The 23,929-nt window shown below is 41.4% G+C and overlaps 1 protein-coding gene across 4 annotated transcripts in view; it reads right to left on the bottom strand.

Moving 5' to 3' along the window:
* col5a3b (collagen, type V, alpha 3b) overlaps nucleotides 1-23,929 on the bottom strand; it is a 98,509-nt gene that overhangs the window by 42,572 nt on the left and 32,008 nt on the right. For all 4 annotated transcript variants that reach the window (XM_077197487.1, XM_077197485.1, XM_077197486.1 and 1 more), the window contains exons 16-27: nucleotides 23,870-23,923; nucleotides 23,678-23,731; nucleotides 20,531-20,575; nucleotides 20,306-20,359; nucleotides 20,113-20,157; nucleotides 19,963-20,016; nucleotides 19,515-19,559; nucleotides 19,253-19,306; nucleotides 19,131-19,175; nucleotides 18,985-19,038; nucleotides 18,484-18,528; nucleotides 17,925-17,978 (exon numbers count right to left, since the gene is read on the bottom strand). In XM_077197487.1, the coding sequence (XP_077053602.1) occupies nucleotides 17,925-17,978; nucleotides 18,484-18,528; nucleotides 18,985-19,038; nucleotides 19,131-19,175; nucleotides 19,253-19,306; nucleotides 19,515-19,559; nucleotides 19,963-20,016; nucleotides 20,113-20,157; nucleotides 20,306-20,359; nucleotides 20,531-20,575; nucleotides 23,678-23,731; nucleotides 23,870-23,923 (603 nt within the window). The remainder of the gene's footprint in view (nucleotides 1-17,924; nucleotides 17,979-18,483; nucleotides 18,529-18,984; nucleotides 19,039-19,130; nucleotides 19,176-19,252; nucleotides 19,307-19,514; nucleotides 19,560-19,962; nucleotides 20,017-20,112; nucleotides 20,158-20,305; nucleotides 20,360-20,530; nucleotides 20,576-23,677; nucleotides 23,732-23,869; nucleotides 23,924-23,929) is intronic.

The raw sequence follows: 23,929 nt of genomic DNA on the forward strand, positions 1-23,929 counted from the left end.
TGTGCGTGAGTTTGTGTGTTTCATTAGCGTGTATGAGCGTGAGTTTGTGTGTTTCATTAGTGTGTATGAGCGTGAGTTTGTGTGTTTCATTAGTGTGTATGTGCGTGTGTTTGTGTGTTTCATTGGTGTGTATGTGCGTGAGTTTGTGTGTTTCATTAGTGTGTATGAGCGTGAGTTTGTGTGTTTCATTAGTGTGTATCATTAGTGTGTATGAGCGTGAGTTTGTGTGTTTCATTAGTGTGTATGAGCGTGAGTTTGTGTGTTTCATTAGTGTGTATGTGCGTGAGTTTGTGTGTTTCATTAGTTTGTATGAGCGTGAGTTTGTGTGTTTCATTAGTGTGTATGTGCGTGAGTTTGTGTGTTTGATTAGTGTGTATGTGCGTGAGTTTGTGTGTTTCATTAGCGTGTATGTGCGTGAGTTTGTGTGTTTCATTAGTGTGTATGAGCGTGAGTTTGTGTGTTTCATTAGTGTGTATGAGCGTGAGTTTGTGTGTTTCATTAGTGTGTATGTGCGTGAGTTTGTGTGTTTCATTAGTGTGTATGAGCGTGAGTTTGTGTGTTTCATTAGTGTGTATGTGCGTGAGTTTGTGTGTTTCATTAGTGTGTATGTGCGTGAGTTTGTGTGTTTCATTAGTGTGTATGAGCGTGAGTTTGTGTGTTTCATTAGTGTGTATGTGGGATGAGCGTGAGTTTGTGTGTTTCATTAGTGTGTATGTGCGTGAGTTTGTGTGTTTCATTAGTGTGTATGAGCGTGAGTTTGTGTGTTTCATTAGTGTGTATGTGCGTGAGTTTGTGTGTTTCATTTGTGTGTATGTGCGTGAGTTTGTGTGTTTCATTAGTGTGTATGAGCGTGAGTTTGTGTGTTTCATTAGTGTGTATGTGGGTGAGTTTGTGTGTTTCATTAGTGTGTATGTGCGTGAGTTTGTGTGTTTCATTAGTGTGTATGAGCGTGAGTTTGTGTGTTTCATTAGTGTGTATGTGGGATGAGCGTGAGTTTGTGTGTTTCATTAGTGTGTATGTGCGTGAGTTTGTGTGTTTCATTAGTGTGTATGAGCGTGAGTTTGTGTGTTTCATTAGTGTGTATGTGCGTGAGTTTGTGTGTTTCATTTGTGTGTATGTGCGTGAGTTTGTGTGTTTCATTAGTGTGTATGAGCGTGAGTTTGTGTGTTTCATTAGTGTGTATGTGGGTGAGTTTGTGTGTTTCATTAGTGTGTATGTGGGTGAGTTTGTATGTTTCATTAGTGTGTATGAGCGTGAGTTTGTGTGTTTCATTAGTGTGTATGTGCGTGAGTTTGTGAGTTTCATTAGTGTGTATGTGCGTGAGTTTGTGTGTTTCATTAGTGTGTATGTGCGTGAGTTTGTGTGTTTCATTAGTGTGTATGAGCGTGAGTTTGTGTTTCATTAGCGTGTATGTGCGTGAGTTTGTGTTTCATTAGTGTGTATGTGCGTGAGTTTGTGTGTTTCATTAGTGTGTATGAGCGTGAGTTTGTGTGTTTCATTAGTGTGTATGAGCGTGAGTTTGTGTGTTTCATTAGTGTGTATGTGCGTGAGTTTGTGTGTTTCATTAGTGTGTATGAGCGTGAGTTTGTGTTTCATTAGTGTGTATGTGTGTGAGTTTGTGTGTTTCATTAGTGTGTATGTGCGTGAGTTTGTGTGTTTCATTAGTGTGTATGTGCGTGTGTTTGTGTGTTTCATTAGTGTGTATGTGGGTGAGTTTGTGTGTTTCATTAGTATGTTGTGGGTGAGTTTGTGTGTTTCATTAGTGTGTATGTGCGTGAGTTTGTGTGTTTCATTAGTGTGTATGTGCGTGAGTTTGTGTGTTTCATTAGTGTGTATGTGGGTGAGTTTGTGTGTTTCATTAGTATGTTGTGGGTGAGTTTGTGTGTTTCATTAGTGTGTATGTGCGTGAGTTTGTGTGTTTCATTAGTGTGTATGTGGGTGAGTTTGTGTGTTTCATTAGTGTGTATGAGCGTGAGTTTGTGTGTTTCATTAGTGTGTATGTGCATGAGTTTGTGTGTTTCATTAGTGTGTATGTGTGTGAGTTTGTGTGTTTCATTAGTGTGTATGAGCGTGAGTTTGTGTGTTTCATTAGTGTGTATGTGTGTGAGTTTTTGTGTTTCATTAGTGTGTATGTGCGTGAGTTTGTGTTTCATTAGTGTGTATGTGCGTGTGAGTTTGTGTGTCATTAGTGTGTTGCGTGTGAGTTTGTGTGTGTCATTAGTGTGTATGAGCGTGAGTTTGTGTGTTTCATTAGTGTGTATGTGCGTGTGAGTTTGTGTGTTTCATTAGTGTGTATGAGCGTGAGTTTGTGTGTTTCATTAGTGTGTATGTGCGTGTGAGTTTGTGTGTTTCATTAGTGTGTTGCGTGTGAGTTTGTGCGTTTCATTAGTGTGTATGAGCGTGAGTTTGTGTGTTTCATTAGTGTGTATGTTCGTGTGAGTTTGTGTGTTTCATTAGTGTGTTGCGTGTGAGTTTGTGCGTTTCATTAGTGTGTTGCGTGTGAGTTTGTGTGTTTCATTAGTGTGTATGAGCGTGAGTTTGCGTGTTTCATTAGTGTGTATGTGCGTGAGTTTGTGTGTTTCATTAGTGTGTATGAGCGTGAGTTTGTGTTTCATTAGTGTGTATGTGCGTGTGAGTTTGTGTGTCATTAGTGTGTTGCGTGTGAGTTTGTGTGTGTCATTAGTGTGTATGAGCGTGAGTTTGTGTGTTTCATTAGTGTGTATGTGCGTGAGTTTGTGTGTTTCATTAGTGTGTTGCGTGTGAGTTTGTGTGTTTCATTAGTGTGTATGAGCGTGAGTTTGTGTGTTTCATTAGTGTGTATGAGCGTGAGTTTGTGTGTTTCATTAGTGTGTATGTGCGTGTGAGTTTGTGTGTTTCATTAGTGTGTTGCGTGTGAGTTTGTGTGTTTCATTAATGTGTATGAGCGTGAGTTTGTGTTTCATTAGTGTGTATGTGCGTGTGAGTTTGTGTGTCATTAGTGTGTTGCGTGTGAGTTTGTGTGTGTCATTAGTGTGTATGAGCGTGAGTTTGTGTGTTTCATTAGTGTGTATGTGCGTGTGAGTTTGTGTGTTTCATTAGTGTGTTGCGTGTGAGTTTGTGTGTTTCATTAGTGTGTATGAGCGTGAGTTTGTGTGTTTCATTAGTGTGTATGTGCGTGAGTTTGTGTGTTTCATTAGTGTGTATGAGCGTGAGTTTGTGTGTTTCATTAGTGTGTATGTGCGTGTGAGTTTGTGTGTTTCATTAGTGTGTATGAGCGTGAGTTTGTGTGTTTCATTAGTGTGTATGTGCGTGTGAGTTTGTGTGTTTCATTAGTGTGTTGCGTGTGAGTTTGTGCGTTTCATTAGTGTGTATGAGCGTGAGTTTGTGTGTTTCATTAGTGTGTATGTGCGTGTGAGTTTGTGTGTTTCATTAGTGTGTTGCGTGTGAGTTTGTGTGTTTCATTAGTGTGTTGCGTGTGAGTTTGTGTGTTTCATTAGTGTGTATGAGCGTGAGTTTGTGTTTCATTAGTGTGTATGTGCGTGAGTTCGTGTGTTTCATTAGTGTGTATGAGCGTGAGTTTGTGTGTTTCATTAGTGTGTATGAGCGTGAGTTTGTGTGTTTCATTAGTGTGTATGAGCGTGAGTTTGTGTGTTTCATTAGTGTGTATGAGCGTGAGTTTGTGTGTTTCATTAGTGTGTATGAGCGTGAGTTTGTGTTTCATTAGTGTGTATGTGCGTGAGTTTGTGTTTCATTAGTGTGTTGCGTGTGAGTTTGTGTGTTTCATTAGTGTGTATGAGCGTGAGTTTGTGTGTTTCATTAGTGTGTTGCGTGTGAGTTTGTGTGTTTCATTAGTGTGTATGAGCGTGAGTTTGTGTGTTTCATTAGTGTGTTGCGTGTGAGTTTGTGTGTTTCATTAGTGTGTATGAGCGTGAGTTTGTGTTTCATTAGTGTGTTGCGTGTGAGTTTGTGTGTTTCATTAGTGTGTATGAGCGTGAGTTTGTGTGTTTCATTAGTGTGTTGCGTGTGAGTTTGTGTGTTTCATTAGTGTGTTGCGTGTGAGTTTGTGTGTTTCATTAGTGTGTTGTGTGTGAGTTTGTGTGTTTCATTAGTGTGTTGCGTGTGAGTTTGTGTGTTTCATTAGTGTGTTGCGTGTGAGTTTGTGTGTTTCATTAGTGTGTTGCGTGTGAGTTTGTGTTTCATTAGTGTGTTGCGTGTGAGTTTGTGTGTTTCATTAGTGTGTTGCGTGTGAGTTTGTGTGTTTCATTAGTGTGTATGAGCGTGAGTTTGTGTGTTTCATTAGTGTGTATGTGCGTGAGTTTGTGTGTTTCATTAGTGTGTATGTGCGTGAGTTTGTGTGTTTCATTAGTGTGTTGCGTGTGAGTTTGTGTGTTTCATTAGTGTGTTGCGTGTGAGTTTGTGTGTTTCATTAGCGTGTATGTGCGTGAGTTTGTGTGTTTCATTAGTGTGTTGTGTGTGAGTTTGTGTGTTTCATTAGTGTGTTGCGTGTGAGTTTGTGTGTTTCATTAGTGTGTATGAGCGTGAGTTTGTGTGTTTCATTAGTGTGTATGTGTGTGAGTTTGTGTGTTTCATTAGTGTGTTGCGTGTGAGTTTGTGTGTTTCATTAGTGTGTATGTGCGTGTGTTTGTGTGTTTCATTAGTGTGTTGTGTGTGAGTTTGTGTGTTTCATTAGTGTGTATGTGCGTGTGTTTGTGTGTTTCATTAGTGTGTTGTGTGTGAGTTTGTGTGTTTCATTAGTGTGTTGCGTGTGAGTTTGTGTGTTTCATTAGTGTGTTGCGTGTGAGTTTGTGTGTTTCATTAGTGTGTTGCGTGTGAGTTTGTGTTTCATTAGTGTGTTGCGTGTGAGTTTGTGTGTTTCATTAGTGTGTTGCGTGTGAGTTTGTGTGTTTCATTAGTGTGTATGAGCGTGAGTTTGTGTGTTTCATTAGTGTGTATGTGCGTGAGTTTGTGTGTTTCATTAGTGTGTATGTGCGTGAGTTTGTGTGTTTCATTAGTGTGTTGCGTGTGAGTTTGTGTGTTTCATTAGTGTGTTGCGTGTGAGTTTGTGTGTTTCATTAGCGTGTATGTGCGTGAGTTTGTGTGTTTCATTAGTGTGTTGTGTGTGAGTTTGTGTGTTTCATTAGTGTGTTGCGTGTGAGTTTGTGTGTTTCATTAGTGTGTATGAGCGTGAGTTTGTGTGTTTCATTAGTGTGTATGTGTGTGAGTTTGTGTGTTTCATTAGTGTGTTGCGTGTGAGTTTGTGTGTTTCATTAGTGTGTATGTGCGTGTGTTTGTGTGTTTCATTAGTGTGTTGTGTGTGAGTTTGTGTGTTTCATTAGTGTGTATGTGCGTGTGTTTGTGTGTTTCATTAGTGTGTTGTGTGTGAGTTTGTGTGTTTCATTAGTGTGTATGTGCGTGTGTTTGTGTGTTTCATTAGTGTGTTGCGTGTGAGTTTGTGTGTTTCATTAGTGTGTATGTGCGTGTGTTTGTGTGTTTCATTAGTGTGTTGTGTGTTTCATTAGTGTGTTGCGTGTGAGTTTGTGTGTTTCATTAGTGTGTATGAGCGTGAGTTTGTGTGTTTCATTAGTGTGTTGCGTGTGAGTTTGTGTGTTTCATTAGTGTGTATGTGCATGAGTTTGTGTGTTTCATTAGTGTGTTGCGTGTGAGTTTGTGTTTCATTAGTGTGTATGTGCGTGTGTTTGTGTGTTTCATTAGTGTGTTGTGTGTTTCATTAGTGTGTTGCGTGTGAGTTTGTGTGTTTCATTAGTGTGTATGAGCGTGAGTTTGTGTGTTTCATTAGTGTGTTGCGTGTGAGTTTGTGTGTTTCATTAGTGTGTATGAGCGTGAGTTTGTGTGTTTCATTAGTGTGTTGCGTGTGAGTTTGTGCGTTTCATTAGTGTGTATGTGCGTGTGAGTTTGTGTGTTTCATTAGTGTGTTGCGTGTGAGTTTGTGCGTTTCATCAGTGTGTATGTGCGTGAGTTTGTGTGTTTCATTAGTGTGTATGTGTGTGAGTTTATGTGTTTCATTAGTGTGTTGCGTGTGAGTTTGTGTGTTTCATTAGTGTGTTGCGTGTGAGTTTGTGTTTCATTAGTGTGTATGTGCGTGTGTTTGTGTGTTTCATTAGTGTGTCGTGTGTTTCATTAGTGTGTTGCGTGTGAGTTTGTGTGTTTCATTAGTGTGTATGAGCGTGAGTTTGTGTGTTTCATTAGTGTGTTGCGTGTGAGTTTGTGTGTTTCATTAGTGTGTATGAGCGTGAGTTTGTGTGTTTCATTAGTGTGTTGCGTGTGAGTTTGTGCGTTTCATTAGTGTGTATGTGCGTGTGAGTTTGTGTGTTTCATTAGTGTGTTGCGTGTGAGTTTGTGTGTTTCATTAGTGTGTATGTGCGTGAGTTTGTGTGTTTCATTAGTGTGTATGTGCGTGAGTTTGTGTGTTTCATTAGTGTGTATGAGCGTGAGTTTGTGTGTTTCATTAGTGTGTATGTGGGATGAGCGTGAGTTTGTGTGTTTCATTAGTGTGTATGTGCGTGAGTTTGTGTGTTTCATTAGTGTGTATGAGCGTGAGTTTGTGTGTTTCATTAGTGTGTATGTGCGTGAGTTTGTGCGTTTCATTTGTGTGTATGTGCGTGAGTTTGTGTGTTTCATTAGTGTGTATGAGCGTGAGTTTGTGTGTTTCATTAGTGTGTATGTGGGTGAGTTTGTGTGTTTCATTAGTGTGTATGTGCGTGAGTTTGTGTGTTTCATTAGTGTGTATGAGCGTGAGTTTGTGTGTTTCATTAGTGTGTATGTGGGATGAGCGTGAGTTTGTGTGTTTCATTAGTGTGTATGTGCGTGAGTTTGTGTGTTTCATTAGTGTGTATGAGCGTGAGTTTGTGTGTTTCATTAGTGTGTATGTGCGTGAGTTTGTGTGTTTCATTTGTGTGTATGTGCGTGAGTTTGTGTGTTTCATTAGTGTGTATGAGCGTGAGTTTGTGTGTTTCATTAGTGTGTATGTGGGTGAGTTTGTGTGTTTCATTAGTGTGTATGTGGGTGAGTTTGTATGTTTCATTAGTGTGTATGAGCGTGAGTTTGTGTGTTTCATTAGTGTGTATGTGCGTGAGTTTGTGAGTTTCATTAGTGTGTATGTGCGTGAGTTTGTGTGTTTCATTAGTGTGTATGTGCGTGAGTTTGTGTGTTTCATTAGTGTGTATGAGCGTGAGTTTGTGTTTCATTAGCGTGTATGTGCGTGAGTTTGTGTTTCATTAGTGTGTATGTGCGTGAGTTTGTGTGTTTCATTAGTGTGTATGAGCGTGAGTTTGTGTGTTTCATTAGTGTGTATGAGCGTGAGTTTGTGTGTTTCATTAGTGTGTATGTGCGTGAGTTTGTGTGTTTCATTAGTGTGTATGAGCGTGAGTTTGTGTTTCATTAGTGTGTATGTGTGTGAGTTTGTGTGTTTCATTAGTGTGTATGTGCGTGAGTTTGTGTGTTTCATTAGTGTGTATGTGCGTGTGTTTGTGTGTTTCATTAGTGTGTATGTGGGTGAGTTTGTGTGTTTCATTAGTATGTTGTGGGTGAGTTTGTGTGTTTCATTAGTGTGTATGTGCGTGAGTTTGTGTGTTTCATTAGTGTGTATGTGCGTGAGTTTGTGTGTTTCATTAGTGTGTATGTGGGTGAGTTTGTGTGTTTCATTAGTATGTTGTGGGTGAGTTTGTGTGTTTCATTAGTGTGTATGTGCGTGAGTTTGTGTGTTTCATTAGTGTGTATGTGGGTGAGTTTGTGTGTTTCATTAGTGTGTATGAGCGTGAGTTTGTGTGTTTCATTAGTGTGTATGTGCATGAGTTTGTGTGTTTCATTAGTGTGTATGTGTGTGAGTTTGTGTGTTTCATTAGTGTGTATGAGCGTGAGTTTGTGTGTTTCATTAGTGTGTATGTGTGTGAGTTTTTGTGTTTCATTAGTGTGTATGTGCGTGAGTTTGTGTTTCATTAGTGTGTATGTGCGTGTGAGTTTGTGTGTCATTAGTGTGTTGCGTGTGAGTTTGTGTGTGTCATTAGTGTGTATGAGCGTGAGTTTGTGTGTTTCATTAGTGTGTATGTGCGTGTGAGTTTGTGTGTTTCATTAGTGTGTATGAGCGTGAGTTTGTGTGTTTCATTAGTGTGTATGTGCGTGTGAGTTTGTGTGTTTCATTAGTGTGTTGCGTGTGAGTTTGTGCGTTTCATTAGTGTGTATGAGCGTGAGTTTGTGTGTTTCATTAGTGTGTATGTTCGTGTGAGTTTGTGTGTTTCATTAGTGTGTTGCGTGTGAGTTTGTGCGTTTCATTAGTGTGTTGCGTGTGAGTTTGTGTGTTTCATTAGTGTGTATGAGCGTGAGTTTGCGTGTTTCATTAGTGTGTATGTGCGTGAGTTTGTGTGTTTCATTAGTGTGTATGAGCGTGAGTTTGTGTTTCATTAGTGTGTATGTGCGTGTGAGTTTGTGTGTCATTAGTGTGTTGCGTGTGAGTTTGTGTGTGTCATTAGTGTGTATGAGCGTGAGTTTGTGTGTTTCATTAGTGTGTATGTGTGTGTTTGTGTGTTTCATTAGTGTGTTGTGTGTTTCATTAGTGTGTTGTGTGTGAGTTTGTGTGTTTCATTAGTGTGTATGAGCGTGAGTTTGTGTGTTTCATTAGTGTGTTGCGTGTGAGTTTGTGTGTTTCATTAGTGTGTATGAGCGTGAGTTTGTGTGTTTCATTAGTGTGTTGCGTGTGAGTTTGTGTGTTTCATTAGTGTGTATGTGCGTGTGAGTTTGTGTGTTTCATTAGTGTGTTGCGTGTGAGTTTGTGCGTTTCATTAGTGTGTATGTGCGTGAGTTTGTGTGTTTCATTAGTGTGTTGCGTGTGAGTTTGTGTGTTTCATTAGTGTGTATGTGCGTGAGTTTGTGTGTTTCATTAGTGTGTTGTGTGTGAGTTTGTGTGTTTCATTAGTGTGTATGTGCGTGTGTTTGTGTGTTTCATTAGTGTGTTGTGTGTGAGTTTGTGTGTTTCATTAGTGTGTATGTGCGTGAGTTTGTGTGTTTCATTAGTGTGTTGTGTGTGAGTTTGTGTGTTTCATTAGTGTGTTGTGTGTGAGTTTGTGTGTTTCATTAGTGTGTTGTGTGTGAGTTTGTGTGTTTCATTAGTGTGTTGTGTGTGAGTTTGTGTGTTTCATTAGTGTGTTGTGTGTGAGTTTGTGTGTTTCATTAGTGTGTTGTGTGTGAGTTTGTGTGTTTCATTAGTGTGTTGTGTGTGAGTTTGTGTGTTTCATTAGTGTGTATGTGCGTGAGTTTGTGTGTTTCATTAGTGTGTTGTGTGTGAGTTTGTGTGTTTCATTAGTGTGTATGTGCGTGAGTTTGTGTGTTTCATTAGTGTGTTGTGTGTGAGTTTGTGTGTTTCATTAGTGTGTATGTGCGTGTGTTTGTGTGTTTCATTAGTGTGTTGTGTGTGAGTTTGTGTGTTTCATTAGTGTGTATGTGCGTGTGTTTGTGTGTTTCATTAGTGTGTTGCGTGTGAGTTTGTGTGTTTCATTAATGTGTATGAGCGTGAGTTTGTGTGTTTCATTAGTGTGTATGTGTGTGTTTGTGTGTTTCATTAGTGTGTTGTGTGTTTCATTAGTGTGTTGCGTGTGAGTTTGTGTGTTTCATTAGTGTGTATGAGCGTGAGTTTGTGTGTTTCATTAGTGTGTTGCGTGTGAGTTTGTGTGTTTCATTAGTGTGTATGTGCGTGTGTTTGTGTGTTTCATTAGTGTGTTGTGTGTTTCATTAGTGTGTTGCGTGTGAGTTTGTGTGTTTCATTAGTGTGTATGAGCGTGAGTTTGTGTGTTTCATTAGTGTGTTGCGTGTGAGTTTGTGTGTTTCATTAGTCTGTATGAGCGTGAGTTTGTGTGTTTCATTAGTGTGTTGCGTGTGAGTTTGTGCGTTTCATTAGTGTGTATGTGCGTGTGAGTTTGTGTGTTTCATTAGTGTGTATGAGCGTGAGTTTGTGTGTTTCATTAGTGTGTTGCGTGTGAGTTTGTGTGTTTCATTAGTCTGTATGAGCGTGAGTTTGTGTGTTTCATTAGTGTGTATGAGCGTGAGTTTGTGTGTTTCATTAGTGTGTATGTGCGTGTGAGTTTGTGTGTTTCATTAGTGTGTATGAGCGTGAGTTTGTGTGTTTCATTAGTGTGTATGTGCGTGTGAGTTTGTGTGTTTCATTAGTGGGTTGCGTGTGAGTTTGTGCGTTTCATTAGTGTGTATGAGCGTGAGTTTGTGTGTTTCATTAGTGTGTATGTGCGTGTGAGTTTGTGTGTTTCATTAGTGTGTTGCGTGTGAGTTTGTGTGTTTCATTAGTGTGTTGCGTGTGAGTTTGTGTGTTTCATTAGTGTGTATGAGCGTGAGTTTGTGTTTCATTAGTGTGTATGTGCGTGAGTTCGTGTGTTTCATTAGTGTGTATGAGCGTGAGTTTGTGTGTTTCATTAGTGTGTATGAGCGTGAGTTTGTGTGTTTCATTAGTGTGTATGAGCGTGAGTTTGTGTGTTTCATTAGTGTGTATGAGCGTGAGTTTGTGTTTCATTAGTGTGTATGTGCGTGAGTTTGTGTTTCATTAGTGTGTTGCGTGTGAGTTTGTGTGTTTCATTAGTGTGTATGAGCGTGAGTTTGTGTGTTTCATTAGTGTGTTGCGTGTGAGTTTGTGTGTTTCATTAGTGTGTATGAGCGTGAGTTTGTGTGTTTCATTAGTGTGTTGCGTGTGAGTTTGTGTGTTTCATTAGTGTGTATGAGCGTGAGTTTGTGTTTCATTAGTGTGTTGCGTGTGAGTTTGTGTGTTTCATTAGTGTGTATGAGCGTGAGTTTGTGTGTTTCATTAGTGTGTTGCGTGTGAGTTTGTGTGTTTCATTAGTGTGTTGCGTGTGAGTTTGTGTGTTTCATTAGTGTGTTGTGTGTGAGTTTGTGTGTTTCATTAGTGTGTTGCGTGTGAGTTTGTGTGTTTCATTAGTGTGTTGCGTGTGAGTTTGTGTGTTTCATTAGTGTGTTGCGTGTGAGTTTGTGTTTCATTAGTGTGTTGCGTGTGAGTTTGTGTGTTTCATTAGTGTGTTGCGTGTGAGTTTGTGTGTTTCATTAGTGTGTATGAGCGTGAGTTTGTGTGTTTCATTAGTGTGTATGTGCGTGAGTTTGTGTGTTTCATTAGTGTGTATGTGCGTGAGTTTGTGTGTTTCATTAGTGTGTTGCGTGTGAGTTTGTGTGTTTCATTAGTGTGTTGCGTGTGAGTTTGTGTGTTTCATTAGCGTGTATGTGCGTGAGTTTGTGTGTTTCATTAGTGTGTTGTGTGTGAGTTTGTGTGTTTCATTAGTGTGTTGCGTGTGAGTTTGTGTGTTTCATTAGTGTGTATGAGCGTGAGTTTGTGTGTTTCATTAGTGTGTATGTGTTTGAGTTTGTGTGTTTCATTAGTGTGTTGCGTGTGAGTTTGTGTGTTTCATTAGTGTGTATGTGCGTGTGTTTGTGTGTTTCATTAGTGTGTTGTGTGTGAGTTTGTGTGTTTCATTAGTGTGTATGTGCGTGTGTTTGTGTGTTTCATTAGTGTGTTGTGTGTGAGTTTGTGTGTTTCATTAGTGTGTATGTGCGTGTGTTTGTGTGTTTCATTAGTGTGTTGCGTGTGAGTTTGTGTGTTTCATTAGTGTGTATGTGCGTGTGTTTGTGTGTTTCATTAGTGTGTTGTGTGTTTCATTAGTGTGTTGCGTGTGAGTTTGTGTGTTTCATTAGTGTGTATGAGCGTGAGTTTGTGTGTTTCATTAGTGTGTTGCGTGTGAGTTTGTGTGTTTCATTAGTGTGTATGTGCATGAGTTTGTGTGTTTCATTAGTGTGTTGCGTGTGAGTTTGTGTTTCATTAGTGTGTATGTGCGTGTGTTTGTGTGTTTCATTAGTGTGTTGTGTGTTTCATTAGTGTGTTGCGTGTGAGTTTGTGTGTTTCATTAGTGTGTATGAGCGTGAGTTTGTGTGTTTCATTAGTGTGTTGCGTGTGAGTTTGTGTGTTTCATTAGTGTGTATGAGCGTGAGTTTGTGTGTTTCATTAGTGTGTTGCGTGTGAGTTTGTGCGTTTCATTAGTGTGTATGTGCGTGTGAGTTTGTGTGTTTCATTAGTGTGTTGCGTGTGAGTTTGTGCGTTTCATCAGTGTGTATGTGCGTGAGTTTGTGTGTTTCATTAGTGTGTATGTGTGTGAGTTTATGTGTTTCATTAGTGTGTTGCGTGTGAGTTTGTGTGTTTCATTAGTGTGTTGCGTGTGAGTTTGTGTGTTTCATTAGTGTGTATGAGCGTGAGTTTGTGTTTCATTAGTGTGTATGTGCGTGAGTTCGTGTGTTTCATTAGTGTGTATGAGCGTGAGTTTGTGTGTTTCATTAGTGTGTATGAGCGTGAGTTTGTGTGTTTCATTAGTGTGTATGAGCGTGAGTTTGTGTGTTTCATTAGTGTGTATGAGCGTGAGTTTGTGTGTTTCATTAGTGTGTATGAGCGTGAGTTTGTGTTTCATTAGTGTGTATGTGCGTGAGTTTGTGTTTCATTAGTGTGTTGCGTGTGAGTTTGTGTGTTTCATTAGTGTGTATGAGCGTGAGTTTGTGTGTTTCATTAGTGTGTTGCGTGTGAGTTTGTGTGTTTCATTAGTGTGTATGAGCGTGAGTTTGTGTGTTTCATTAGTGTGTTGCGTGTGAGTTTGTGTGTTTCATTAGTGTGTATGAGCGTGAGTTTGTGTTTCATTAGTGTGTTGCGTGTGAGTTTGTGTGTTTCATTAGTGTGTATGAGCGTGAGTTTGTGTGTTTCATTAGTGTGTTGCGTGTGAGTTTGTGTGTTTCATTAGTGTGTTGCGTGTGAGTTTGTGTGTTTCATTAGTGTGTTGTGTGTGAGTTTGTGTGTTTCATTAGTGTGTTGCGTGTGAGTTTGTGTGTTTCATTAGTGTGTTGCGTGTGAGTTTGTGTGTTTCATTAGTGTGTTGCGTGTGAGTTTGTGTTTCATTAGTGTGTTGCGTGTGAGTTTGTGTGTTTCATTAGTGTGTTGCGTGTGAGTTTGTGTGTTTCATTAGTGTGTATGAGCGTGAGTTTGTGTGTTTCATTAGTGTGTATGTGCGTGAGTTTGTGTGTTTCATTAGTGTGTATGTGCGTGAGTTTGTGTGTTTCATTAGTGTGTTGCGTGTGAGTTTGTGTGTTTCATTAGTGTGTTGCGTGTGAGTTTGTGTGTTTCATTAGCGTGTATGTGCGTGAGTTTGTGTGTTTCATTAGTGTGTTGTGTGTGAGTTTGTGTGTTTCATTAGTGTGTTGCGTGTGAGTTTGTGTGTTTCATTAGTGTGTATGAGCGTGAGTTTGTGTGTTTCATTAGTGTGTATGTGTTTGAGTTTGTGTGTTTCATTAGTGTGTTGCGTGTGAGTTTGTGTGTTTCATTAGTGTGTATGTGCGTGTGTTTGTGTGTTTCATTAGTGTGTTGTGTGTGAGTTTGTGTGTTTCATTAGTGTGTATGTGCGTGTGTTTGTGTGTTTCATTAGTGTGTTGTGTGTGAGTTTGTGTGTTTCATTAGTGTGTATGTGCGTGTGTTTGTGTGTTTCATTAGTGTGTTGCGTGTGAGTTTGTGTGTTTCATTAGTGTGTATGTGCGTGTGTTTGTGTGTTTCATTAGTGTGTTGTGTGTTTCATTAGTGTGTTGCGTGTGAGTTTGTGTGTTTCATTAGTGTGTATGAGCGTGAGTTTGTGTGTTTCATTAGTGTGTTGCGTGTGAGTTTGTGTGTTTCATTAGTGTGTATGTGCATGAGTTTGTGTGTTTCATTAGTGTGTTGCGTGTGAGTTTGTGTTTCATTAGTGTGTATGTGCGTGTGTTTGTGTGTTTCATTAGTGTGTTGTGTGTTTCATTAGTGTGTTGCGTGTGAGTTTGTGTGTTTCATTAGTGTGTATGAGCGTGAGTTTGTGTGTTTCATTAGTGTGTTGCGTGTGAGTTTGTGTGTTTCATTAGTGTGTATGAGCGTGAGTTTGTGTGTTTCATTAGTGTGTTGCGTGTGAGTTTGTGCGTTTCATTAGTGTGTATGTGCGTGTGAGTTTGTGTGTTTCATTAGTGTGTTGCGTGTGAGTTTGTGCGTTTCATCAGTGTGTATGTGCGTGAGTTTGTGTGTTTCATTAGTGTGTATGTGTGTGAGTTTATGTGTTTCATTAGTGTGTTGCGTGTGAGTTTGTGTGTTTCATTAGTGTGTTGCGTGTGAGTTTGTGTTTCATTAGTGTGTATGTGCGTGTGTTTGTGTGTTTCATTAGTGTGTTGTGTGTTTCATTAGTGTGTTGCGTGTGAGTTTGTGTGTTTCATTAGTGTGTATGAGCGTGAGTTTGTGTGTTTCATTAGTGTGTTGCGTGTGAGTTTGTGTGTTTCATTAGTGTGTATGAGCGTGAGTTTGTGTGTTTCATTAGTGTGTTGCGTGTGAGTTTGTGTGTTTCATTAGTGTGTATGTGCGTGTGAGTTTGTGTGTTTCATTAGTGTGTTGTGTGTGAGTTTTTGCGTTTCATTAGTGTGTATGTGCGTGAGTTTGTGTGTTTCATTAGTGTGTTGCGTGTGAGTTTGTGTGTTTCATTAGTGTGTATGTGCGTGAGTTTGTGTGTTTCATTAGTGTGTTGTGTGTGAGTTTGTGTGTTTCATTAGTGTGTATGTGCGTGTGTTTGTGTGTTTCATTAGTGTGTTGTGTGTGAGTTTGTGTGTTTCATTAGTGTGTATGTGCGTGAGTTTGTGTGTTTCATTAGTGTGTTGTGTGTGAGTTTGTGTGTTTCATTAGTGTGTATGTGCGTGAGTTTGTGTGTTTCATTAGTGTGTTGTGTGTGAGTTTGTGTGTTTCATTAGTGTGTATGTGCGTGAGTTTGTGTGTTTCATTAGTGTGTTGTGTGTGAGTTTGTGTGTTTCATTAGTGTGTATGTGCATGTGTTTGTGTGTTTCATTAGTGTGTTGTGTGTGAGTTTGTGTGTTTCATTAGTGTGTATGTGCGTGTGTTTGTGTGTTTCATTAGTGTGTTGCGTGTGAGTTTGTGTGTTTCATTAGTGTGTATGAGCGTGAGTTTGTGTGTTTCATTAGTGTGTATGTGTGTGTTTGTGTGTTTCATTAGTGTGTTGTGTGTTTCATTAGTGTGTTGCGTGTGAGTTTGTGTGTTTCATTAGTGTGTATGAGCGTGAGTTTGTGTGTTTCATTAGTGTGTTGCGTGTGAGTTTGTGTGTTTCATTAGTGTGTATGTGCGTGTGTTTGTGTGTTTCATTAGTGTGTTGTGTGTTTCATTAGTGTGTTGCGTGTGAGTTTGTGTGTTTCATTAGTGTGTATGAGCGTGAGTTTGTGTGTTTCATTAGTGTGTTGCGTGTGAGTTTGTGTGTTTCATTAGTCTGTATGAGCGTGAGTTTGTGTGTTTCATTAGTGTGTTGCGTGTGAGTTTGTGCGTTTCATTAGTGTGTATGTGCGTGTGAGTTTGTGTGTTTCATTAGTGTGTTGCGTGTGAGTTTGTGTGTTTCATTAGTGTGTATGTGCGTGAGTTTGTGTGTTTCATTAGTGTGTATGTGCGTGAGTTTGTGTGTTTCATTAGTGTGTTGCGTGTGAGTTTGTGCGTTTCATTAGTGTGTATGTGCGTGTGAGTTTGTGTGTTTCATTAGTGTGTTGCGTGTGAGTTTGTGTGTTTCATTAGTGTGTTGCGTGTGAGTTTGTCTGTTTCATTAGTGTGTTGCGTGTGAGTTTGTGTGTTTCATTAGTGTGTTGCGTGTGAGTTTGTGCATTTCATTAGTGTGTATGAGCGTGAGTTTGTGTTTCATTAGTGTGTATGTGCGTGTGAGTTTGTGTGTTTCATTAGTGTGTTGCGTGTGAGCTTGTGTGTTTCATTAGTCTGTATGAGCGTGAGTTTGTGTGTTTCATTAGTGTGTTGCGTGTGAGTTTGTGCGTTTCATTAGTGTGTATGTGCGTGTGAGTTTGTGTGTTTCATTAGTGTGTTGCGTGTGAGTTTGTGTGTTTCATTAGTGTGTATGTGCGTGAGTTTGTGTGTTTCATTAGTGTGTTGCGTGTGAGTTTGTGTGTTTCATTAGTGTGTTGCGTGTGAGTTTGTCTGTTTCATTAGTGTGTTGCGTGTGAGTTTGTGTGTTTCATTAGTGTGTTGCGTGTGAGTTTGTGCATTTCATTAGTGTGTATGTGCGTGTGTTTGTGTGTTTCATTAGTGTGTATGTGCGTGTGAGTTTGTGTGTTTCATTAGTGTGTTGCGTGTGAGTTTGTGTGTTTCATTAGTGTGTATGAGCGTGAGTTTGTGTTTCATTAGTGTGTTGCGTGTGAGTTTGTGTGTTTCATTAGTGTGTATGTGCGTGTGAGTTTGTGTGTCATTAGTGTGTTGCGTGTGAGTTTGTGTGTTTCATTAGTGTGTATGAGCGTGAGTTTGTGTGTTTCATTAGTGTGTTGCGTGTGAGTTTGTGCATTTCATTAGTGTGTATGTGCGTGAGTTTGTGTGTTTCATTAGTGTGTATGTGCGTGAGTTTGTGTGTTTCATTAGTGTGTATGTGCGTGTGTTTGTGTGTTTCATTAGTGTGTATGTGCGTGTGAGTTTGTGTGTTTCATTAGTGTGTATGTGCGTGTGAGTTTGTGTGTTTCATTAGTGTGTATGTGCGTGTGAGTTTGTGCGTTTCATTAGTGTGTATGTGTGTGTTTGTGTGTTTCATTAGTGTGTTGCGTGTGAGTTTGTGCGTTTCATTAGTGTGTATGTGCGTGAGTTTGTGTGTTTCATTAGTGTGTTGCGTGTGAGTTTGTGCGTTTCATTAGTGTGTATGTGCGTGTGAGTTTGTGTGTTTCATTAGTGTGTTGCGTGTGAGTTTGTGTGTTTCATTAGTGTGTTGCGTGTGAGTTTGTCTGTTTCATTAGTGTGTTGCGTGTGAGTTTGTGTGTTTCATTAGTGTGTTGCGTGTGAGTTTGTGCATTTCATTAGTGTGTATGAGCGTGAGTTTGTGTTTCATTAGTGTGTATGTGCGTGTGAGTTTGTGTGTTTCATTAGTGTGTTGCGTGTGAGCTTGTGTGTTTCATTAGTCTGTATGAGCGTGAGTTTGTGTGTTTCATTAGTGTGTTGCGTGTGAGTTTGTGCGTTTCATTAGTGTGTATGTGCGTGTGAGTTTGTGTGTTTCATTAGTGTGTTGCGTGTGAGTTTGTGTGTTTCATTAGTGTGTATGTGCGTGAGTTTGTGTGTTTCATTAGTGTGTTGCGTGTGAGTTTGTGCGTTTCATTAGTGTGTATGTGCGTGTGAGTTTGTGTGTTTCATTAGTGTGTTGCGTGTGAGTTTGTGTGTTTCATTAGTGTGTTGCGTGTGAGTTTGTCTGTTTCATTAGTGTGTTGCGTGTGAGTTTGTGTGTTTCATTAGTGTGTTGCGTGTGAGTTTGTGCATTTCATTAGTGTGTATGTGCGTGTGTTTGTGTGTTTCATTAGTGTGTATGTGCGTGTGAGTTTGTGTGTTTCATTAGTGTGTTGCGTGTGAGTTTGTGTGTTTCATTAGTGTGTATGAGCGTGAGTTTGTGTTTCATTAGTGTGTTGCGTGTGAGTTTGTGTGTTTCATTAGTGTGTATGTGCGTGTGAGTTTGTGTGTCATTAGTGTGTTGCGTGTGAGTTTGTGTGTTTCATTAGTGTGTATGAGCGTGAGTTTGTGTGTTTCATTAGTGTGTTGCGTGTGAGTTTGTGCATTTCATTAGTGTGTATGTGCGTGAGTTTGTGTGTTTCATTAGTGTGTATGTGCGTGAGTTTGTGTGTTTCATTAGTGTGTATGTGCGTGTGTTTGTGTGTTTCATTAGTGTGTATGTGCGTGTGAGTTTGTGTGTTTCATTAGTGTGTATGTGCGTGTGAGTTTGTGTGTTTCATTAGTGTGTATGTGCGTGTGAGTTTGTGCGTTTCATTAGTGTGTATGTGTGTGTTTGTGTGTTTCATTAGTGTGTTGCGTGTGAGTTTGTGCGTTTCATTAGTGTGTATGTGCGTGTCATTACAGTGTCTCCTTTAGAACCCATTTCTCCTTTTGCTCCTGGGAAACCATCTTCACCCTGAACACAACACACACACACACACACACACACATGTGATGAAGACACGAGTTCCCTCGCAGAACACACTTCACATGCTTCAGAAAGCTCTGGAAAACATCTGCACATCTAGACGGGAACATGAGATGTTATGATATCTGGACATGTGATGATGTTGAATATTATATGATGTCTAAAAGTGTCAGGTAAATGTGATATATGGAGATGTGCTGAAGTCTGCGCACATCATGATATTTGTTATGTGATGATTCTTGGAAATGTGATGATGTTGATGTTACGATGTCTCAAGATGTCTGGAGATGTAATATATGATGTTCTGTGAAGTCTGTGATGTTATAATAATAATAATAATGATGATTATTATGTGTGGAGATGTAATATATGAAGATGTGCTGGTCTCTGAGGGTGTTTATGAGATCTGGACATGCGGTGATCATTGGAGATATGGGGATGTTGACGATGTCAGACTGAAATTATGAATTATGATGATAAGGGATGATCTCACCTTCTCTCCTTTACTGCCCTTCAGTCCTCTGAGCCCATCAGCACCCTAAAACACACACACACACACACACACACACACACACACAGAGTCAATACACTTGGCCAAGCGTCACTCGCGGATAGACAAAAATGTGCAGCGAGGCGGATTAGCTGAGGTGACGTGACGCTAACAGACAAACGGCTAGTAGTGACATCAGCGGCAATCCACCTGTCACTCAAGTGGCCACGCCCTCAATTATGCACAACTTTAAGTCTTAATATAATTTAAACGGATGAGTTATAAAAACATTCACCCCCTCACAGTCGTCATGAAGGGCAAAATTAGCGATATAGACCAAAAACACTTTTTGCACCAGGCTGTAAACATGTTTTATTCTGCTGTAAAGTTGGGCAGTTTAACATGTGGGTTTATGGGATTGACTGTCTTCTGCAGCCGGTCTCTAGTGGCCAGCTGATGAACTGCAGTTTATAGAGGTGTGATGAGAGAAGAAGACGTCAGTACTTTGACTCCTCTGGGTCCAGGATATCCCACAGGCCCCTGAACACCTGATGCCCCCTTCAGGAAACACACACAAGAACAATCAGGGATGTGAACACACACTAAGATGACATCACACACACACACACACACACACACGCGTCTCTCACCGGCAGGCCCTTCTCCCCGGGCGACCCCTCTCGTCCTGGATGACCCTGTGTGTGCAGTGGCATCATGAGGAACAGCAGGAGCACTGACCAACAACACACACACACATGTGTGACACACTCACCGGCGGGCCGTCCACTCCAGGCAAACCCTTCATTCCCTGCTTCCCCTGAGGACCCTGAGTCACACACACACACACACACACACACACACCTGTTAAAGTCTTGCTTCACACTCAACACGGCACTTTCATACACGTGTTTAAGAGCAGCCACAGTTAGTCCTATAAGTCTGATGGTTTAGTGAGGGATCGTCTGGCATATTATCTCCCTAAAAGCTTCCCACAGGAGTCAGTGTTAGAGATTCACTGTGTCAGAGAGCGGCACCTTTTCTCCTGGTAATCCGATCGCTCCCTGAGGACCAGGAAAACCCTGCAGGACAGAAGAGAGAGCGTCAAGAGTGTGTGTGTGTGTGTGTTAGTGTGTGAGTGTGTGTGTGTGTGTGTGTGTGAGTGTGTGTGTGTGAGAGTGTGTAAGAGTGTGTGAGTGTGTGTGTGTGTGTGTGTGTGTGTGTGTGTGTGTGTGTGTGTGTGTGTGTGTTTGTGTGTGTGTGAGTGTGTGTGTACCTGGAATCCCGGGTTCCCCTGTTGTGTGTGTGTCTGTATGTGTGTGTGTGTACGTGTGTGTGTGTGTACCTGGAATCCCGGATTCCCCTGTTGTGTGTGTGTGTGTGTTTGTGTGTGTGTGAGTGTGTGTGTACCTGGAATCCCGGGTTCCCCTGTTGTGTGTGTGTGTGTGTGTCTGTATGTGTGTGTGTGTACGTGTGTGTGTGTACCTGGAATCCCGGGTTCCCCTGTTGTCCTGGAGCTCCAGGTTCTCCAGGCGGCCCCTGTGTGAAGAAGAGGAGAGGGTGTGATGTCATGATGATGTCATCAGCCCATTCCCAGCATGACCTGCAGCTGATCTGAGGTCAGTGTGTACTCACCAGATTCCCCTTCGAGCCCTGAACTCCATCAATCCCACGAATACCCTGTAAAACACACACACGTACACAAACACACGTGTCATGATGTTACATGACATAATTATGAATGTAAATGACATGAGTCACGTGACCTCCCGTTGACTGCAGAGGTCTTATCATGAAGGCAATAATGAAAGCCAAACACAGCACTCACCTGCTGACCTGGAGGACCAGGAAGACCCCGCTGACCCGTCAACCCGGCCAGGCCCTGACACACACACACACACACACACACACACACAACGATTCACTGAGGGATATCTGTTAACACACAGCTGATCCTGTCACTCAATCACTGACAAACACATCAGTGGATCAATAAAGATGATGATCAATACTTATATAATATAATACAGGTGATTAAAGGAGTGACACATACTGGCTCTCCTGGCTGACCTCTCGGCCCCGGCTGACCATCTGAACCCTGAGGAACAAGCAAATAATCACCGTCAACTAGAGATGGATGTTCTGGGTGGTTGATAGGGTGTTGCTATGCAGTTGTTAGGATGTTCTGGGTGGTTGATCGGGTGTTGCTATGCAGTTGTTAGGATGTTCTGGGTGGATGATAGGATGTTGCTATGCAGTTGTTAGGATGTTCTAGGTGGTTGATCAGGTGTTGCTATGCAATTGTTAGGATGTTCTAGGTGGTTGATCGGGTGTTGCTATGCAGTTGTTAGGATGTTCTGGGTGGATGATAGGGTGTTGCTATGCAGTTGTTAGGATGTTCTGGGTGGTTGATAGGGTGTTGCTATGCAGTTGTTAGGATGTTCTGGGTGGATGATAGGGTGTTGCTATGCATTTGTTAGGATGTTCTGGGTGGTTATTAGGGTGTTGCTATGCAGTTGTTAGGATGTTCTGGGTGGATGATAGGGTGTTGCTATGCAGTTGTTAGGATGTTCTGGGTGGTTGATCGGGTGTTGTTATGCAGTTGTTAGGATGTTCTGGGTGGATGTTAGGGTGTTGCTATGCAGTTGTTAGGATGTTCTGGGTGGATGATAGGGTGTTGCTATGCAGTTGTTAGGATGTTCTAGGTGGTTGATCAGGTGTTGCTATGCAGTTGTTAGGATGTTCTGGGTGGTTGATCGGGTGTTGTCATGCAGTTGTTAGGATGTTCTGGGTGGATGATAGGGTGTTGCTATGCAGTTGTTAGGATGTTCTGGGTGGATGATAGGGTGTTGCTATGCAGTTGTTAGGATGTTCTGGGTGGTTATTAGGGTGTTGCTATGCAGTTGTTAGGATGTTCTGGGTGGATGATAGGGTGTTGCTATGCAGTTTTTAGGATGTTCTGGGTGGATGATAGGGTGTTGCTATGCAGTTGTTAGGATGTTCTGGGTGGATGATAGGGTGTTGCTATGCAGTAGTTAGGATGTTCTGGGTGGATGATAGGGTGTTGCTATGCAGTTGTTAGGATGTTCTGGGTGGATGATAGGGTGTTGCTATGCAGTTGTTAGGATGTTCTGGGTGGATGATAGGGTGTTGCTATGCAGTTGTTAGGATGTTCTGGGTGGATGATAGGGTGTTGCTATGCAGTTGTAAGGATGTTCTGGGTGGATGATAGGGTGTTGCTATGCAGTTGTTAGGATGTTCTGGGTGGTTGATAGGGTGTTGCTATGCAGTTGTTAGGATGTTCTGGGTGGTTGATAGGGTGTTGCTATGCAGTTGTTAGGATGTTCTGGGTGGATGATAGGGTGTTGCTATGCAGTTTTTAGGATGTTCTGGGTTTGATGATAGGGTGTTGCTATGCAGTTGTTAGGATGTTCTGGTGGATGATAGGGTGTTGCTATGCAGTTGTTAGGATGTTCTGGGTGGATGATAGGGTGTTGCTATGCAGTTGTTAGGATGTTCTGGGTGGTTGATAGGGTGTTTCTATGCAGTTGTTAGGATGTTCTGGGTGGATGATAGGGTGTTGCTATGCAGTTGTTAGGATGTTCTGGGTGGATGATAGGGTGTTGCTATGCAGTTGTTAGGATGTTCTGGGTGGATGATAGGGTGTTGCTATGCAGTTGTTAGGATGTTCTGGGTTTGATGATAGGGTGTTGCTATGCAGTTGTTAGGATGTTCTGGGTGGATGATAGGGTGTTGCTATGCAGTTGTTAGGATGTTCTGGGTGGATGATAGGGTGTTGCTATGCAGTTGTTAGGATGTTCTGGGTGGATGATAGGGTGTTGCTATGCAGTTGTTAGGATGTTCTGGGTTTGATGATAGGGTGTTGCTATGCAGTTGTTAGGATGTTCTGGGTGGATGATAGGGTGTTGCTATGCAGTTGTTAGGATGTTCTGGGTGGATGATAGGGTGTTGCTATGCAGTTGTTAGGATGTTCTGGGTGGATGATAGGGTGTTTCTATGCAGTTATTCGGATGTTCTGGGTGGATGATAGGGTGTTGCTATGCAGTTGTTAGGATGTTCTGGGTGGTTGATAGGGTGTTGCTATGCAGTTGTTAGGATGTTCTGGGTGGTTGATAGGGTGTTGCTATGCAGTTGTTAGGATGTTCTGGGTGGATGATAGGGTGTTGCTATGCAGTTGTTAGGATGTTCTGGGTGGATGATAGGATGTTGCTATGCAGTTGTTAGGATGTTCTGGGTGGATGATAGGGTGTTGCTATGCAGTTGTTAGGATGTTCTGGGTGGATGATAGGATGTTGCTATGCAGTTGTTAGGATGTTCTGGGTGGATGATAGGGTGTTGCTATGCAGTTGTTAGGATGTTCTGGGTGGTTGATAGGGTGTTGCTATGCAGTTGTTAGGATGTTCTGGGTGGTTGATAGGGTGTTTCTATGCAGTTGTTAGGATGTTCTGGGTGGATGATAGGATGTTGCTATGCAGTTGTTAGGATGTTCTGGGTGGATGATAGGGTGTTGCTATGCAGTTGTTAGGATGTTCTGGGTGGTTGATAGGGTGTTGCTATGCAGTTGTTAGGATGTTCTGGGTGGTTGATAGGGTGTTTCTATGCAGTTGTTAGGATGTTATGGGTGGTTGATAGGGTGTTGCTATGCAGTTGTTAGGATGTTCTGGGTGGATGATAGGATGTTGCTATGCAGTTGTTAGGATGTTCTGGGTGGATGATAGGGTGTTGCTATGCAGTTGTTAGGATGTTCTGGGTGGATGATAGGGTGTTGCTATGCAGTTGTTAGGATGTTCTGGGTGAATGATAGGATGTTGCTATGCAGTTGTTAGGATGTTCTGGGTGGATGATAGGTGTTGCTATGCAGTTGTTAGGATGTTCTGGGTGGATGATAGGGTGTTGCTATGCAGTTGTTAGGATGTTCTGGGTGGATGATAGGGTGTTGCTATGCAGTTGTTAGGATGTTCTGGGTGGATGATAGGGTGTTGCTATGCAGTTGTTAGGATGTTCTGGGTGGATGATAGGGTGTTGCTATGCAGTTGTTAGGATGTTCTGGGTGGATGATAGGGTGTTGCTATGCAGTTGCTAGGATATTCTGGGTGGTTCTTAAGATGTTGGTATGCAGTTGATAGGGTGATCTGGGTGGTTGCTAGGTGTAAAAAATATTAATGAAATGTTTACTCACTTTTTCTCCAGCGGCTCCTGGAGGACCAAATGGCCCTTTCTTCCCCAGATCTCCCTATGTGCACACACACACACACACATGCCAAGACACACACACGACACCCACACGCACAAACAGACACACAGATGTTTCTGACCCTCATGAACATTCATTCATATTGAGATTCATGTGTGTGAATGGAGAGTGTTTTACCCGGTGACCCTTGTTTCCAGGCAGACCAGGTAAACCATCAAAACCTCTGTCACCCTGATA

This window comes from Siphateles boraxobius, unplaced genomic scaffold (assembly GCF_051911475.1).
Source record: "Siphateles boraxobius isolate OS27281-9 unplaced genomic scaffold, OSU_SipBor_1 111, whole genome shotgun sequence".
NCBI classification, from domain to species: Eukaryota; Metazoa; Chordata; class Actinopteri; order Cypriniformes; family Leuciscidae; genus Siphateles; species Siphateles boraxobius.